Source organism: Apis cerana, linkage group LG1, assembly GCF_029169275.1.
Source record: "Apis cerana isolate GH-2021 linkage group LG1, AcerK_1.0, whole genome shotgun sequence".
In the NCBI taxonomy this organism is placed as follows: domain Eukaryota; kingdom Metazoa; phylum Arthropoda; class Insecta; order Hymenoptera; family Apidae; genus Apis; species Apis cerana.
In genome coordinates this window covers 6141233-6158700 of record NC_083852.1, presented here as the reverse complement: position 1 = coordinate 6158700, position 17468 = coordinate 6141233, and the positions used below count along the sequence as shown (strand labels likewise).

General features: G+C 18.9%; 4 protein-coding genes across 8 annotated transcripts; 3 read left to right on the top strand and 1 right to left on the bottom strand.

The window, feature by feature from the left end:
* Positions 1–788: 788 nt before the first annotated feature.
* LOC107994666 (regulator of microtubule dynamics protein 1-like) lies at positions 789–3436 on the top strand. 2 transcript variants are annotated; one of them, XM_062080592.1, is made up of 6 exons: positions 789–1056; positions 1152–1331; positions 1442–1606; positions 1869–2083; positions 2149–2387; positions 2613–3436. In XM_062080592.1, exons 2-6 carry the CDS (start codon positions 1156–1158, stop codon positions 2874–2876), a joined length of 1059 nt encoding a protein of 352 aa, XP_061936576.1. In that variant the 5' UTR covers positions 789–1056; positions 1152–1155; the 3' UTR covers positions 2877–3436. The 2 variants fall into 2 exon arrangements, with proteins under 2 accessions (XP_061936576.1, XP_061936581.1); XM_062080597.1 differs by having other exon boundaries at positions 789–1062.
* A 448-nt stretch (positions 3437–3884) lies between these two features.
* On the top strand, positions 3885–9314 carry LOC107994849 (lysocardiolipin acyltransferase 1). 3 transcript variants are annotated; one of them, XM_062080585.1, is made up of 6 exons: positions 3885–4046; positions 4401–4580; positions 4653–4860; positions 5909–6475; positions 6558–6743; positions 8743–9314. In XM_062080585.1, exons 2-5 carry the CDS (start codon positions 4413–4415, stop codon positions 6722–6724), a joined length of 1110 nt encoding a protein of 369 aa, XP_061936569.1. In that variant the 5' UTR covers positions 3885–4046; positions 4401–4412; the 3' UTR covers positions 6725–6743; positions 8743–9314. The 3 variants fall into 3 exon arrangements, with proteins under 3 accessions (XP_061936569.1, XP_061936564.1, XP_061936554.1); XM_062080580.1 differs by lacking the exon at positions 8743–9314 and adding an exon at positions 7144–7385; XM_062080570.1 differs by lacking the exon at positions 8743–9314 and having other exon boundaries at positions 6558–7385.
* A 421-nt stretch (positions 9315–9735) lies between these two features.
* On the bottom strand, positions 9736–13026 carry LOC107994696 (ribosomal RNA processing protein 1 homolog). The gene is made up of 7 exons (XM_017051708.3): positions 12735–13026; positions 12388–12611; positions 12128–12298; positions 11814–11996; positions 11153–11427; positions 10285–11059; positions 9736–10043 (listed from the first exon to the last, which is right to left on the bottom strand). The coding sequence occupies exons 1-7, from the start codon at positions 12952–12954 to the stop codon at positions 9813–9815; spliced, it is 2079 nt and encodes a 692-aa protein (XP_016907197.1). The 5' UTR covers positions 12955–13026; the 3' UTR covers positions 9736–9812.
* An 834-nt stretch (positions 13027–13860) lies between these two features.
* Positions 13861–17343, top strand: LOC107994703 (serine/arginine-rich splicing factor 7). 2 transcript variants are annotated; one of them, XM_028665178.2, is made up of 3 exons: positions 13861–14022; positions 14285–14664; positions 15987–17343. In XM_028665178.2, the coding sequence occupies exons 1-3, from the start codon at positions 14014–14016 to the stop codon at positions 16216–16218; spliced, it is 621 nt and encodes a 206-aa protein (XP_028520979.1). In that variant the 5' UTR covers positions 13861–14013; the 3' UTR covers positions 16219–17343. The 2 variants fall into 2 exon arrangements, with proteins under 2 accessions (XP_028520979.1, XP_061936591.1); XM_062080607.1 differs by having other exon boundaries at positions 15041–16074.
* Positions 17344–17468: the final 125 nt, after the last annotated feature.

Here is a 17468-nt window from a genome sequence, read left to right as displayed (position 1 = left end):
AAAAATATTATAAAAATTTTATTTAGTAATTTTATAATATTTAATTATTTCAATAATATATTTTTATTAAATAATATTAAAAAAATAAGTGTAATTAAATTAAGAAGTGATAATTTTGTGATAAATCTTTAGATAAATTTAATTCTTTTGTATATGCATAATTGTATAGTTCCTTTTAATAAACTAATCTAATTCTTTTTAATAAACTATATATTTCAATTAAATATATCAACTATATATATGTAGATATAAAAACATATTGTAATCAAAATATATATTTTTTTTCTTTTATATTATATGACTTAAAGATTAAAATTATTATGTAATATGATATTGTAATAAATTACAATAATTACGTAACATTATTCAATTATATCAAAGCTATTTAAATATAATTATGTAAAATATATATAAAAAACAAATAAAATGTACATATTATTATATAACTTTAAATAATTTAAATAATTTGATTTTTTAATTATTTTAAAAATTGATTAATTTAAAAATTAGTTAATTAAAAAATTAAATTTATAAAAAAAATTGAAAATATTTAATGAGTGATAAAATTAATGTATATACATGTAATTATATGAATAAAGCATTATATACTAATATTTACATATATATACTACTTCATTTACATATATATATATATAGAATAATAACTTAGCATTTATTATTAAATTATTCACAATTTGATTTCAGTTTTAATCATTTTATATTTTGAATTTATAAAAAAATGTTATGTCATTAGTAACGGTTAAATGATAAAGTCGAATTTATAATGGAAACTATATTTAATATAGTATATACATATCAGTTATTTACTAGATATATTAACCTGCCGGTGTACAATGTCGTTTCTTTGAAGAGTATTTAATATTTTGTAAAGAAAGAAAGAAATGTTTTTATATTCATAAATTAAACGAAAATATTGTTTTTCTATTGAGATAATAAAATGTTTATTCTGTGGAAGTGTATTAATGAATGATAAATATAGAGAATTGATGAGAATTGATTATTCTTCAATATAATTTATAATAAAAGATACAAAAAGTAACGGTATCATAACTTTTTTTTATTTATATATATATATATATATATATTCGTTTAATAAAATAAAAACTATTTTATATATATTATATTTACAGCATAATGCATAATAATTTAATTGCTGCCGCCATCGGTGTAACCGTTGGTGTAATAAGTGCAGCTAGTATTTTTATTTATCGTAAAATTTTGGCAAATCAACAGTATAGTACAACAATTTCTGATTTAGATGCTGCCAATAAAAAAATTGATGAATTACAATCAGAATTAGAAGCATTAAGGTAACTACATAATTTTATATAAAATATTGATATAAGTATCTTTTTTAGTTTATATATTATTTTATAAAATTAATATTTATCTTGTTATATGTTATTTTATTTTATTTAAGATTACAATTAAGACAACAAAAAAAGAAAAAAAAAATTTCAAGAAAATTTAGTTCTAATGATAGTACATATACTGTAATAGATAATGATACAGATATTGATATTGGAGATGATGAATTCTATGATTGTTCTGATGGTGAAAGTGTTGTTAGCGATAATGATTTAAGGTTAGTATAATTATATAAATATATATAATGTAAGTATATTAAATTTATATAAGTAACACGTATGAGGATTTATAATTTATTCTAGTAAAAATGTGAATCTACTTCCTGAAGAAACATCTTAAGAATATTCAAATTATACTATTTAATTCATGATTTAAGCATGATTATTTATATTAATTTGGAAAGTTAGAATTTGATCATTTTGGCAAATAAAGTTATTTTAAAAATGTAAAAGGAAGAGATTATATGTTCAGTAATATAGGATCTCAGAGGAACTGAACCAGCTGGATATAATACTTAAGGAGATTGATGAACAAGTAAACAATGAATTTGATGTCAAGATTTACTACACATTGAAAACATTGGTAAAGTCCCATCAAGACAATGTAGAAGTAATTTGGAGATTTGCAAGAGCTAGTTATTATCATGCAGAAGCACAGACTGATAAAAATTTTAGAAGAATAATTATTCTTGAAGGTATTTATAAAATATTTTTTTATATTTTTCTGCATGTTATAATAAAAATAAACTGTATTTGATAGGAATCCAAGAATGTGAGAGAATTATTGAAAATCGAAATCCTGATTTGTATAAATGGTATGCTATTCTCATAGGATTAAATGGAGATTATTTATCAATGGCAGATCAAATAAAAAATGGTGTTGTTTTTAAAAATTATATAATAATGGCTTTAGAAATTTGTCCAGATGACTCTGAATTACATTATCTTCTAGGAAGATTTAAATATGAAATTGCTAATTTAAGTTGGATTGAGAAAAAGGTTTAAGTTTTACTTTAATATATTAATCAATTTTTATATTATAATTTTTATATTATTAATCAATTTAATATATTAATCAATTTTAGTATAACAAAATATTATTTCATCCAAAATTATAATTTATAATTTATAATATATATAATTTATAATTATAATATATAATTTATAATTTAAAAAAAATGGATTTAAATTAATAGTTTAAATTCTTTTTATATTTTTTTATAGGTAGCAGCAACATTATTTACTGAAATTCCAAGTGCCTCATATGAAGAAGCACTTGATTGTTTTAAAACTGCAATAAAATTTGAAGATAAAAATCCACATATTCAATTATATATTAGTAAATGTTATATTGCTTTAAATGAATATTCATGTGCAATTGATTCATTAAAAAAAATTTTAGATAAACCGATATTAACAATTGATGATGAAAAAGTACATACAGAAGCAAGTAAACTTTTAAACAAATATTCAAAACATAACTTATAGCAAAAAATAATATATTTGTATATTCAATTCATATTTAATAGTTATACTATTTCCACATCCATATATAAAAGATAAAAGATAAAAGCAACTATATTACGGCTTAATCTAATTGTTAACATCAAATAGTTTGTAATCAATTATATGGAATAATAGGTACTAAAAATTTATGCAAAACATTTTGTCTACAGATATTGTAAGTTTATTATTTTAATTGAGATTTTATGGAAGAAGTAATTTATAAAGATCTGCAAAAGATTTGCCCATCAATGCAGATTTAGGAATATGCACTTTATTTACATTACAATTTATAGTACAATTTAACAAGTTATATTTAGAATATTTAGAACAATATATATATATAGAAAGAGAAAGAGAATGATATGCAGATATATGTATATATTTACAGGTTTCTGGATTTAGTTATTTTCTTAAAAGAATTTATAGAACTTATTATTGATATATATTCACTGTATACAATTTCTATAAGTAAAACTTATATACAAATTAATACACTTTTGTATAATTAAATTGTAATTTAATTATAGACTTTGAGTGATTCATCTCCCTAAATATTTTTATTTCAATAGAAATATCCTCTATTTAATGTATCTTTTGAAACTAATTAAAGTAAATTTTTATTATTTATATCTCTGCATTTTATAATAATTTTTATAATAATGATTAATTTTTCTAGCTTAAAATATATTAAAGATAAAATTAATTAATAATATCAATAATTAATTAATATCATATTTTATTTTTTTTGTATATTAATTTATATAATTAAATAGATTTATATTAATAAAAAAAATTTTAATGTAAAACTAAAATTATTAAATAATAAAAAAATTAAAAATAGATAATTTTTTACAATATATGTTATAATATTTATACATTTTATTTTATTATTATAGTATTTATAAAAAAATTGTAGGAGAAAATTTTTATAGACAACTATGAACTTTCCCCTTGTTTTAACAAATCAATAATGGTCCAACACAGCATCCCAGAACTCAGTAGATACTGGATGGAGAGAATGGGGTGAAAGGGGTGAAACAGAAGAAGCCCTTCTAGTAAAATAGAAGGGAAGCCAAAGAAAAGATTTCAGAAAGAAATAGTTAACATTGAATACTTAAAAAGAAATATTTGATTCAGAACACACATGACAAGGTAAGCTTTGTTATTTTAAAAATATAATTAAATATTTAAAAATTTTGAAATTTCTAATATTATTTATTTCAATTAAGTTTTTATTATTTCTATTTTTTTTAATTATTATTTAAAAATATAAATTTAATTTTATTATGTATAATGAGAAATATTTTATTATTAACAAAAGTTTCTTTTATCTTTTATTTTTTTTATTGTATGATATTGTTTTTATTTGTTTGTTTTTTTATTTAAAAAAAACAAGTATTTTAAAATATTTCTAATAAATAAATTCTTAAGCTTTATATATATATATATTATATATTATATATATATATCAAATAATTTTATTATATTTTTCTTTAAATATTTAAGATACAATTTGAAATGCGTGGACTTTTACGAGGTACTTTATACTGTGTATTATGGTATGGTAGTATAGTGGCTGGCTTTTTATTTATTGCTTGCCCTATGTTACCATTATTATTCTTTAGTCCTCCAAAATTTCGAAAATGTGGTGATCTATTACTTTCTTGTTGGGAGCTTTATTCTACAGTAAGCAAAACGTACTCCTTTTTTGTTTTTTAATTATAATTATTTATATAAATCATTTTTTATATATTCTAGGCTCTTTTAAAAGTATTTGGTGTGAAAATTTTTGTATCAGGAGATCATATATCTCCAAATGAATCTGCTGTTCTTGTAATGAATCATAGAACACGAGTAGATTGGAATTTTTTATGGGCTGCCATGTATCAAGCATGTTTGCCTAATGTAGCAACTCATAGATTAAAATTTGTTTTGAAGGATCCTATACGACATATTCCAGGGCCAGGTAAAATATATTAACATGAAATATTTTATATGTTTATATATATATATATATCTATCTATCTATATATATATATATAATATATTCATAAGATAAAGAATTTGAAAGATTGATTCTAAAAGCAAAAACAAATACAAAAAAAAATTGATATAAAAAAATATCAATTGAAATTTATTTATTAAATTACCAAAAATTTAATCGATGATAAGGCGAGAACAAAGCGCGACAGTGAAATGAAATGAAAGATAGAATATTTTCCATTTTATTTCGTTTAAAATAAACTAATAATTTGCTTATAATTTAATAAATAAATTTTAATTGACATTTTTGTATTTAAACTTAATCTTTAAAATCAGTTCTTTGAAAATGATTTTTTAATGTATTAACAATTTATATTATATAATTCTAATAATTACATATAAAATATTCCATTATAATCTTTTTATGTAATAATTTTTATGTGAGAATTTATTATTTATGTGAGAATTTATTATTTATGTGAAAATTATTTTAATATTAATATTTGTTTTAAGAAAAATATTTTACTATGAATTTTGTGTAAATGTCTTTTTGAAAATTGATCTGTTTTTTAAATGAAATTTTTTATATATTTTTGTTTAACATTTTTTGAGAATTAATTTATATTTATTATTAATATATTAATCTTAAATTTTCTTTTAAATTTTATATTTAAAACTTGGAATCTATTTTACTTACAATAAAATATTTTATTTGAAATAAAATAAATCCTATTTAAAATACTGTTATAGCATTATTATAGTATTTATAGCTTTATTTTTGATAAAAATGAATGAATTATTTTTAATAAAAAATGAATGAATAGATTTGAAATAAATTTCATTTAAATTTTTAATGAAAAGATTATAATAATTAATATAATTATAATATTTTGTGTAATTTTAAATAGTTTTTGAACCATTAATATAAACTATAATAATTTTTATATGAAAATATATTTAAATTAAAACATTTTCTTTTATAATATTGATTTTATGAATGTTTAAAATTTTAAAGTATTATTGTGTAATAGGATGGATAATGCAAATGAATGGTTTCCTTTATATAACTCGTCGCTGGGAAGAAGATCAAAATCGATTGTCACGAACTTTGGATTATTTAATAGCTCTTGATAGACGTTTTCAATTACTTATATTTCCTGAAGGCACTGATTTGACAAAAAACAGCAAGGAAAAATCCAACAAATATGCCATGCAACATGTTTTACCGCAATATTCTTTTATTTTGCATCCAAAAACAACGGGATTTAGTTATTTAGTTCGACATCTTCAGCAAGCAAAGTATCTCAATGCTGTTTATGATTTAACAATTGCATATCCTGATTATATCCCACAATCTGAATTAGATTTAATGAAAGGAAAATTACCAAATGAAGTACATTTTCATATTGAGCGAATACCCTCATGGAATATGCCAACAGATGATTTAACATTAAGACAATGGTTACAAGAAAGATGGTTTAACAAAGAACAAATTTTAAAACAATTTTATAAAAAAAAAAGTTTTTCTGCTAAAATTTGGCCTTTAACAAAATTACATCCTTTACATATTGCATTTAGTTTCTGGAGTATTTTAACAGGTAATATTATATTTATTTTCATTTTTTTAAAAATTAAAAATTAATTTACAATTAAAAATACTATTTTCTTTTTTAATTTCAGGATGTACCATACTTTTACTTATTATTTCACCAGTATTCCAATTATGGACATTAATACATTCAGCTTTCTTTATTGCTCTATCTTTCTTTACTACTGGTTTTAATCAACTTGAAATGGGATGGTACTGGCGTTGGAAAATGCATTTTCTTACAAAAAAATATAGTTAATAAAATATAAAATTGTAATGTAAGTATATAAACTCCAATATGAATTGTTTTGTTTATTTATTTCTATATTTTTTATTATAAATATATAACAATACATATATCATTTATATATTTATAAATTTGATATATTGAAATTTATTTTTAAAGATTAATAAAAATTTATAATTTTTATAAACTTATATGAAAACTTTAAGTTGCATAATGACAATTTAAATTAGAAAACAGTATATATGGGAACATTTATCTTATAAATAGTATGTATGTAAATTTAACATAAAATTAATTTGAATGAAACAAAAAAAATTTTATTGACTGAAATATATACTGAAATTATATTAATTCTAATTTATAGTGAATAAGATAAAAAGAATGATAGAATTATAAAATATATTTACTTTAAAATTAATTTTTTTTTATAGATTAATCTTCAGATCAAAATTAATCATTGGATAAAATATATATTTTACATTTTGAAATTCCATAGTTTATTATGTGAATATAATTTAATATATTTTATTATTATACAATATTAATATAAAATTCATAGATTATTTTCATATATAATTTATTTTATGTTATAACTTTATTTATATTTTAATACTTTGATTGATTACTTGTAAATTATAAAAAATTAAAATTAAAATTGATAAATTAAAAAAAATTATTTTTATTAATATTAATGTTTATGTAGTGTTTATCTAAAATATTAATGTAGTTTTAAATTACATATTTATATAATTATATATAATATATTAATATTTATTTAATCAATTTCTTATTTTTATTTTTAAATATTGAAAAAATATTATTTATACAATAATTGGTCATAATTCAAAAATTCAAAAATAAATAGTTTATTATTACAAGTATAATCATAAAATATTAATAAATTTTTAAATATCCTTTTTTATATAATATTCCTAAACAAACATGAATATCAAAATATATAATAAATGACATAAATTTAGTTATTTAATTTACATATAGATGTTTTTTTCATTTTTAAATTATATATCAAATAAAATATTATTAGATTTCTGTATAATTAAGAGTTAAATGATAATCTCCTGAAAAAATATTTTCTATAATCATCATCATTGTGTAAAAAAATATATATATATATATATATATATATATATATATATATATATATATATAAGAAATATATATAAAATTATCTTTAAATTAGATAATAATATCATGTAATAATATTTAATTCATTAAATATTATCATTAAAGATTATAAATATAATATAATTCAACAGAAATAATTGATGTTAAGAAAAAATAGTTCTAAGTTAAATATAATAAATATGATTTTTATATTTTTAAAATTATAATGTATAAATTTTTTTAAAAAATATTAGAATAGATAAAATATAGAATGATTATTTTATTGAATGTAAATATAAATTTAAAAAAAAAATTATTTTGCTTTTAATAATATAATTAATAAAAAAAATAATATAAAATATAATTATATATTTAATTTTGAATGATAAATGTAATTTTGCAATATTTAATCTATGATACAATTAATATTATATTTAAAGACATAACATGGAAAATATTTTTATTTTAGTTTAAATAATACTGTTTTTTTAATTCTTTTTTAAAAAATATAACTAAAATCAACCTAGCTAACAATGGACACAGTGCCTCATTATCTCATATTTCGAAGTACAAATGTACATATATATTATAAAATAAAATTAGAGATATAAAAAATTTTAAAATTTTACAAAATTTAAAATTCGATCAAAAGTATGAGATAGTTATGCACTTAAAATTTTTTAAACAATTATCATTTAAATACATACATAAAATAAATATATATTTTATTTTTTATATTAATTGAATTAATGTTATAAAAATTTTATAAGTTTTAATATTATTCTTATTAAATTTCAATATAAATTGAACTGAAAATATAATGAATATAAGTGTATAAATAATATATGTAGAATGTAATTTTTATTTGATTTTATAATAGTAATTAAAACTCTATTTTTCTATAGTAATAGAAATGTTATGAGTAAAAGTGAATTCATGTGCCAAAAAAATATGTGTATTAGTGTACTTTTATGAATATTATTAAAAAAACATAAGATTGTATTTGAATTTTAAAAGTCTATTTAAGATATCTCCATCTATAATAAAATTTTCATTGTTATTATAAACACTTTTTATCAGTTTCGAATTATAATGAAATCAAATAGATTGGTATTAATTCTTCATTTTAAATAATTAATTTATAAAACATCATGTTTCATTTTTATATTGTAATATATAATACTTCTATTTATTTTGTAATATGTCATATTATTTTTAAAATATATATTTAAATATTTGTTACATGACATTGAAATATATATGTAATTATTGTAAAATTTTATTTATTTATTATAAAAAAATGAATTATAAAAAAAAAATAAAAATCACGGATTTATTTTAACATATTTTATGTTGTGAAAAACATGAAATTTTAATATTGTATAAATGTATAAACTATGTATAATTTAAATATGTAAACTAGTATAGTCTAATGAAAAAAGATAAAATATAAATATAATAAATATATTTAAATTTATGTTCTTATACATAAAATTCTTATCCTCATTATTTATAAATTTATAGTTAAAATATATAATTATCACAATATTATTATTATATATATAGTAATTAAAAACAAATCAAAATCAATATTAATTTTATTTTATATTAATTTTTATATTATTTTTAGTTTTTTAAAAAATACAAATTAATTGTTTGTATTTTAAGTATTATTTAAGTATTAACAATTTTTAATATTTATTAATATAAATCATTAAAATCATTAAAATCATTAGATTAAATCTTTAAAATAAAATTTATATAACATTATGAGTTATTTTTTTCTATAAATACATATATATACATAATATTATTTATATATATAAATTTTTATTAATTGCAAAAAATCAAAATTAAAAGTAAAGGTAATCGTAAAAATTAAAAATTAAAAATTAATATTTATTTTATACAATTCCATTTTTATTTGTTTTATTAACAAATAATTATTAAATCATTCATTAATATATTAAATATTTTATAGAATATTTCTTTTATAAAATGGATTAATTGGACTTGGTATAGGACTTGCTTTTAATACACCTGCTAATGGTTTTTTATTTGCATCAAAAGGTATAGCTGGACTTTTCCGAATTTGTGAAATATATTCAGATGTATGTTGAGCTGTATTACATTGAAGAGCAATTTTTACTCGTTTCTTGGAATTTGTAGTAGTTCTTATTTTATGTTGTTCTTTCAAACTTTTATTCTGTAATAAAAATGTTAATATATAAAAATGTTAGTTGAAACTTATTTTTTAAACATTTAAGCTTACATAAGATGAGATGCAAAACATTATATATATATTATAAAAAAAAAAGATTAATAATTATAACAATTTCAAATAAGTTATACAATTTACAAAATAAAGAAAAAAAGAAACTTGAAAATTTATATTTCTAAGTTAATATTTCTCAATTAATAATTGAAATAAATATAACAGAACTTACATTTTTTTCATTTTTTAATTTTGTTAGTATAGGCATTAACCATATTGGTTTTTTATTGAGTATATCATTTTCTTGCTCATGATTATTCATAACTGAATTACTAACAATTTTTGGACATGATTTTGTGTTCTTATTATTCAATGAACAAATAGGTGCCTCTATATGATCAGAAACATTCCACTTTCCAGTATTTTTTAATTTTGTTGATTTTTTCCTCTTTGCTTGAGTGATAATATTTAATGTTTTTACAGTTGTATTTTTATTTTTTTTTAATTTTATTTTTTTATTTTCATCAGTATTCTCAATTAATAAATAATTCTTCCTTTTGTAATTATTTTTTAAATTTGATATATTTTGATTCTGATTCTTTTCTATTATTTTACGTTTTGTTTTTTTTATATTAAGACTGTTTTTATCTGATATTTGTAAATTTGTATTTGTTAAATAATTAGTAGTATTTAATTTATGCTTTAATTTTCTCTTTTTTTTTACAACTTCACTTTCATCTATTTCTGTAGATTCAATTTTACTATTATTTTCATCACTAATATTTTCTAATTCTTCTTCACTAGATTTATTATTTTCATTATTTTGCATTAATTGTTTGTTTTTTTTTCTCTTGCGCCTTTTTTGTAACTTATTCATATATAGTTCATTCTCAAATTTTAAAAGACGTATTGCAGCTGATTTTGTATCTATATTTTTCTTTTGTATCTTTGAGACTTTTATTTCCTTAATACCCAATGGCATTTTACCTTCTGATAATTCTGTAAATCTGCAAAAAATTTTAATAAATTTAGATTTATTAATTAAATTTATTAATATTTTTAATACATTTTTTAATAAATAATATATATATTTATCATACTCTTGAATAAGATGACGTAATTGTCTACGTGATTTTGTTGTTGATGATGGATGAAATTTATATTTATTTAACAATATAGCTATCTTTTCAGAATTAAAAGGTATTTGAGGCAAATCAACATCTATTCTACCAGCTCTTGGATCTAGTGACTTTTCTACACAATTCATTTGATTTTGAAGAAATTGTTCTTTTATTTCAGTAATATTATCATCCATTTCATCATCTGATATTTCAATTTTTTCCATAATATCAATAGAACCAGCAGGAAAACCAGCCTATACAAAAATAACAATATATATTATTAAAAGCTTTGTAAGAAATTATAAGATGCTTTATCTAATTCTGTTTAAGTATCTAAGTGTGTTTTTTTATTAATAAATTGATCTCTACTTAAATAAATTAAATAGATAAGATTAAATTGTTTCTGATTTGAATTAAGTTGAATTAAGTTAAAAACTTAGGATAAAGAAAAAAATTTCAGCATTCCAAATTACCACTATTCTAATGCTTTAAAATAAGATACATCTATAATCATTATATCAAAAAGTAAAACAAAATTATTATAATTATATATTATATATATTATAATAAAACTATATATATATAATAAAACTATATATATATAATAAAACTTTCAAATAATAAAAATATTAATACTCACATCTCTCCAAGCTTTAAATTTTTCCATATAATCTATACCAATATCTGATTGAAAAATTAAATATCTGAAAATATGCCTCATAATATGTCTAATTTGTCTTTCATCATCCATAGGTATAAAATATGAAATAAATGGTTTAATAAGTTCTGTAACAACATCTTCTGGTATATTTCCATTACTGATCTACATAAATTAAAATTTATTATAATTATGTATTAATGATATAATATTAATACTATTAGATATTAATATAATAAATAGATTAATTAGATATTAATAATATATAAATATTTAATATAACTTTTAAAAATTACCTTTGAAAGTTCTTCTAAAAATATTTCTGTTATATGCATGTTAAAACCTTGACATATTTGTGGATCTACTAATAATTTTTCAAGTATTTCAGAAAAACCTTTTATCCATTCAATATTCCATAAGTTTTCTTTACATTTTTGAAAAGTTTGTCGAATTATTCTTCGAACTAACTGAATAAAAATATTTGGTAATAAAATTTTATAAAATATGACACTATATATTTTATAAATTCATATGAAAAATATTCCATTATATTTACCATACAAAATTTATCTAACCTATATTGATCTATACCAAACCATTCAATGCCTAATGTTTTTAATGTACATAATATATAAAGTAGTATTACATCTTTAGTTTTAAAACAATGAACAATTTTACTAAGAGATTCTGCCAGTTCTTCCTGAATTAAAGGTTTATCTGACATCCACATACAGTAAAATAAACCTTTCCATAATCGCATAAAATCTGCTTCCGTGAATGCTATGAAAAAATAATGTTTAAATTAATAATATAAATAAATAAATAATTAAATAAAAATTAAAGTTAAATTAAATAAAAATAATAAAATGATAAATTTTTAATTAATAAAAATATAAATCTTACTAAATGAACTTTGTGAACGAACTGTTAACCATTTTCTTAAATTTTTTAATACTCTATCTCGTATTATTTTATCATTACTTGAAAGTAATCGAGCAAATTTAATTTCTTGTGCAATAACAATTGCTTTTTTATCTTTTTCATTTATTGAAATTATTTGCTTCATACGTTGCATAGGTACTTGCAATGATGCATGCGTGCATCGAACTTTTTTAACTGCCATTTTTAAGTATTAAAAGAAATTAACTAAAGGAAGTAACACGATGCAATTACTATGCCATCTATTAAAACTTTTAAGGTATGTTTTCATATGACAATAAATTGTGATTTTTATAATTACATTATTAATTATGACATTAAATATCATAACATTTTCGTTTATTTTTTTCATCGTTATATTGAATACTATAATATACAGCAAAACATAAAATGTCTCACTGTTATAAAATTGATATTTAGTGTGATATATCAGTCATAGTGAAAACTAATCTTAACATATATATCTCGATAGATGGCATAGCAATTGTATCTTGTTCCTTCTTAGTTTTTTCTTCTTTACTATCCCTAAATTAAAGTAACATCAGATTCCGAAAATCTAGAACCTCATCTAATAATTTTGATCATATATTAATATAAAATGCTTTTTGAGATTTCATCTTAAAAATGTTCGTTCATATTTTACATATTAATCTATAAATACAATATATATATATACATATATACATATATATATATATACATATATATATATACATATGTATATATGTATATATATATATGTCCTATATTGTAACAAATAATATTTAAAATTATAGTTTTCATCTTTTCATCGATACGTAAATTTATAAATCGTAATTTATAACTTACAACTTCATTGTATTTAAATCAAAAACTTTGTTATTAGAATCGATTTCAGTTCTACCAATAGTTACATTATTAAAATATTTTGCTATCAATATTCTATATACATAAATTTAATTGAAAAATATTAACTTTTTTTATGATTTTTTTTATTTATTTGAAAAATACATTAATATATATAAATTTTTGTTTAAATTATATTAAAAATATATAATTATATCAACTCATTCTATACTTTTCATCATTTACATTTATATTTTTATGTTAGAAACTGGACTTTAAGTATCATCTCTTACATTTCGATGAGATACTAACTACAAAAAATTGACGTGCTTGACGTGCAATTTTTTCTTCAAAATGAAGAATTGAAAATGTGATTTATTATATCGTTATATGTTCCTGTTCGATAAATTAACCAACAATGAATAAGGTACAATTTTATCAAATATATTGTATTTTATTTTTTTTTTAAAAACATTAAATGTTTTAAAAAATTATATATATATATTTATGTTTTTGAATTTTTATTATTAATATATTTTTTAATATTTTTAATATATATATCCATAGATAAATTATTGAAAACAAATGAATTAATTTTTAAAATATTAACTAAATGATGATAAAACTATTATGTTCAATAATATATATATATTCGATGTATATTAAATTATTTAAATATATTTTTTCAGATGTCAAGATATCCTTCAGATTGCAAAGTATATGTAGGAGACTTAGGAAGTGGTGCGACAAAACAAGAATTAGAAGATGCTTTCTCTTACTATGGATCTTTAAGAAATGTATGGGTAGCTAGAAATCCACCTGGATTTGCTTTTGTGGAATTTGAAGATGCTAGAGATGCAGAAGATGCAATAAGAGGACTTGATGGAAGAACTATATGTGGAAGACGAGCTCGTGTGGAACCATCTAATGGAAGAAGATTAAGAGATAGGAGTTATTTCAGAAGAGGTATAGGAAGATTGTTTCATCCTGAAGATAGATGTTACGAATGTGGTGAAAGAGGCCACTATGCTAGAAATTGTCAACGACATAGAAATACACGTAAGAAAAGGTGAGTATAGAATACATTTATTTCATATAAATTCTATGGCATGCAAAAAAATATTAGACAAGTAAGCAAGAAATATATATGTTACAGATTTTTATTTAACAAATATATGCTTAAATGTACAATAAAATTAATTTGTAATTATGTGTTTATATAAGATTTATGTTTATTCTAAACAGAATATTGTACATAAATATTTAGTAAAATAGATTTCAATAAACAAAAGAAATTACATAAAGAATTAAAATTATTTTTGAAGTGTGAAACAAATGGTATTATATGAAACAGAATAATATTTTATAATATGAAGGTTTTATATTCTAAACTGAAGAGGTTTCAATATCAAAAAGATACAGATGTAATACTAACATTTTTATAGGAGAACCAGCAGAACAGTATACACATGAGAAATGTGTTGCTACTGAGATTCTCGTGAGATTCGCCTTGGGTTCACTTTGTGATACTACGTAGTTACAGCACAAAGTACCCACGTTCCTTGGGTTTCTTTCTGCATTCTACAAGCAAAAGAGGAAAACATGGCCGATGGAGTGGCTAGTTCTGCACACTACAATACTTCTAACGACCACTGAGATCACCTTAAACTGAAAGTTTTTGCACATCAGCACTACTGGTACCTCTGATATTCTTCACTTGTTTTACTCTTTTTGCCAAATTATCATAATAGATCTAATGGTCACTGAAAGATAAACTGTGAGTCATTTCATCTAGCCACTCTTCGTCCACATATTTGACATTTGTGCAATTTCATCTGTATAAGTTCATCTGTTCTCTTCTTCTTGACATTATTATTGCATATTATATAGCTGTCTACTACAAACTGATATATGAATATGAAAAATGATACATAATTAAAATAATTATATTTTGAAACCTATAAATATAATTGTTTTTAAAATAATATAACATTATATTTATGATATTTGATAATTTAGATTTATTAATGTTTCATGCATATAATAATATATTTATTATATTGACATTTAAGCAACAGAAAAAAATAGGAAATATTATAAATAATGAAAATCAAACTATCATATTATATTTTTATAATTGTTATTTTTATGTGAATATGAAGTAAATTATTATAGTTTTCCTGGGTACTCGTCACAATTTTTGCAAGCCCAATTGTTTCATAAATTTCTTAAAATATTATATAAAAAATATTTTATGATATATAATTATAATAATTTATAATCAAAAAATGTAAGAAATTTTATAGAATTTACATAAATAAAGTAGTAATAATATTCAAAATTATAGGCAATTTTAATACAATCATGATTTTAATGTAATATGTATTTTAGATCCCACTCCAGGTCTTATTCACGATCAAAATCTCAATCAAGATCACGGTCTCGGTCACGTTCGAAGTCAAGATCAAGAAGCAAGCATTCACGATCATCATCTCGTAGCCGTTCTCACAGTAGAAATGACTATAATAAAGATAAAATTCGTAATAAACGACGATCTGATTCTAGAGATCGTAGTCCGCGCAGGACCAAATCGAAATCTGTTTCTAGATCTCGCAGCAAATAAAACGATGTATATTCTTTAGCTGATAAGTGTATGAAAATCATTTCTTATGTTAATAGTTATATGTTCTATCAATTAAGCTTTTTCATGATTAATTTTTTCTAATCCTTTGAAACAAGATGTTAAAAAAAAAGACTTATATAAATAATAAAAATTATTAAAATTTTAAAAGTTTATAGTAATCATAAAAAAAAATATCAAATTAATATATCGTAATCAATTCTTTCAATGTAAAATCAACTTTTATTTACAAATATTTGATATGAATTGATCATGAATTTTCAATATACATATGTAAATAGAAATTGATTTAGTACGAAATTAGTTTTAAGATGTCAATATTAATAATAATTTTATATTGAAAATCTTTAACTAATATATTTTTAAATCAATTTCTTTATTTACATTTAATATATTGCGAAAAAATTCAATATTGAATATTTTTAAATAATAAAAATCGATTGATTATTTAGAAATATTTTTTATTTCTCACAATAAATACATAAATTTATTTAATAAATTTTTAAAGTCTTTTTTTTTAGCATTTTGTGTATTGGGGATATATATACATATACATATATCTCTAATTTATTTAAATATAATATTTATCTATCCATAATACTAGTTCGCAATTGCTATTTCAATAGTTAGGATATTAATATAACATTTCAAATATATATTTATGAAACATTTATTTGATTTCCTTTTATGAAATTTTTGTTAATAAATATTTATATAATAATAGTATATTATTAGTACCATAATTCATAGAAATTAAAAATTCCATATTTTTTAAATGTCAAAAATATAAGTTTATGTTTATTTATATTTCTAAAATGAAATATAAATTACTTATTCAATAACTTTATTGATACTTTTCTACATTTTTCAAAATTAATTACAAAATTAGAATTAAAATTAATTATTGATATATCAAAAAAAATAAAATTAAATTTTGAAATTTAATATTTGATTTTCCTTAAGTAATTTTCTTTACAATGTATTTTTTTATCTTTAAAACAAAATAAAATCTTATAATATAAAATCTAATTTTTATGTTATATATATTCTGTATTGTAAAATTGAAATTTATTAAAATTAATATTCAATAAATTTTTACCAAATATATGTAAATTTATTGTCACTTAAAGTATAAAATAGTATTTAAAAATATCAAATTATTTTAACAAGAATAAAATTATCATAATAAGTTTACTATGGATATAATATATTATATTTTTTCAGATATAATA

Bases quoted from the DNA above. Each gene is read 5' to 3' on its own strand.
- LOC107994666 (XM_062080592.1), top strand. From the start codon at position 1,156: ATGCATAATAATTTAATTGCTGCCGCCATCGGTGTAACCGTTGGTGTA. The intron at 1,332-1,441 runs GTAACTACATAA...ATTTTATTTAAG, and splicing joins TCAGAATTAGAAGCATTAAG to ATTACAATTAAGACAACAAA. The intron at 2,388-2,612 runs GTTTAAGTTTTA...ATTTTTTTATAG, and splicing joins TAAGTTGGATTGAGAAAAAG to GTAGCAGCAACATTATTTAC.
- LOC107994849 (XM_062080585.1), top strand. From the start codon at position 4,413: ATGCGTGGACTTTTACGAGGTACTTTATACTGTGTATTATGGTATGGT. The intron at 4,581-4,652 runs GTAAGCAAAACG...TATATATTCTAG, and splicing joins GTTGGGAGCTTTATTCTACA to GCTCTTTTAAAAGTATTTGG. The intron at 6,476-6,557 runs GTAATATTATAT...TTTTAATTTCAG, and splicing joins TTTCTGGAGTATTTTAACAG to GATGTACCATACTTTTACTT.
- LOC107994696 (XM_017051708.3), bottom strand. From the start codon at position 12,954: ATGGCAGTTAAAAAAGTTCGATGCACGCATGCATCATTGCAAGTACCT. The intron at 12,612-12,734 runs GTAAGATTTATA...ATTTTTTCATAG, and splicing joins TCGTTCACAAAGTTCATTTA to CATTCACGGAAGCAGATTTT. The intron at 12,299-12,387 runs GTAAATATAATG...ATTTTTATTCAG, and splicing joins GGTTAGATAAATTTTGTATG to TTAGTTCGAAGAATAATTCG.
- LOC107994703 (XM_028665178.2), top strand. The intron at 14,665-15,986 runs GTGAGTATAGAA...TATGTATTTTAG, and splicing joins AGAAATACACGTAAGAAAAG to ATCCCACTCCAGGTCTTATT.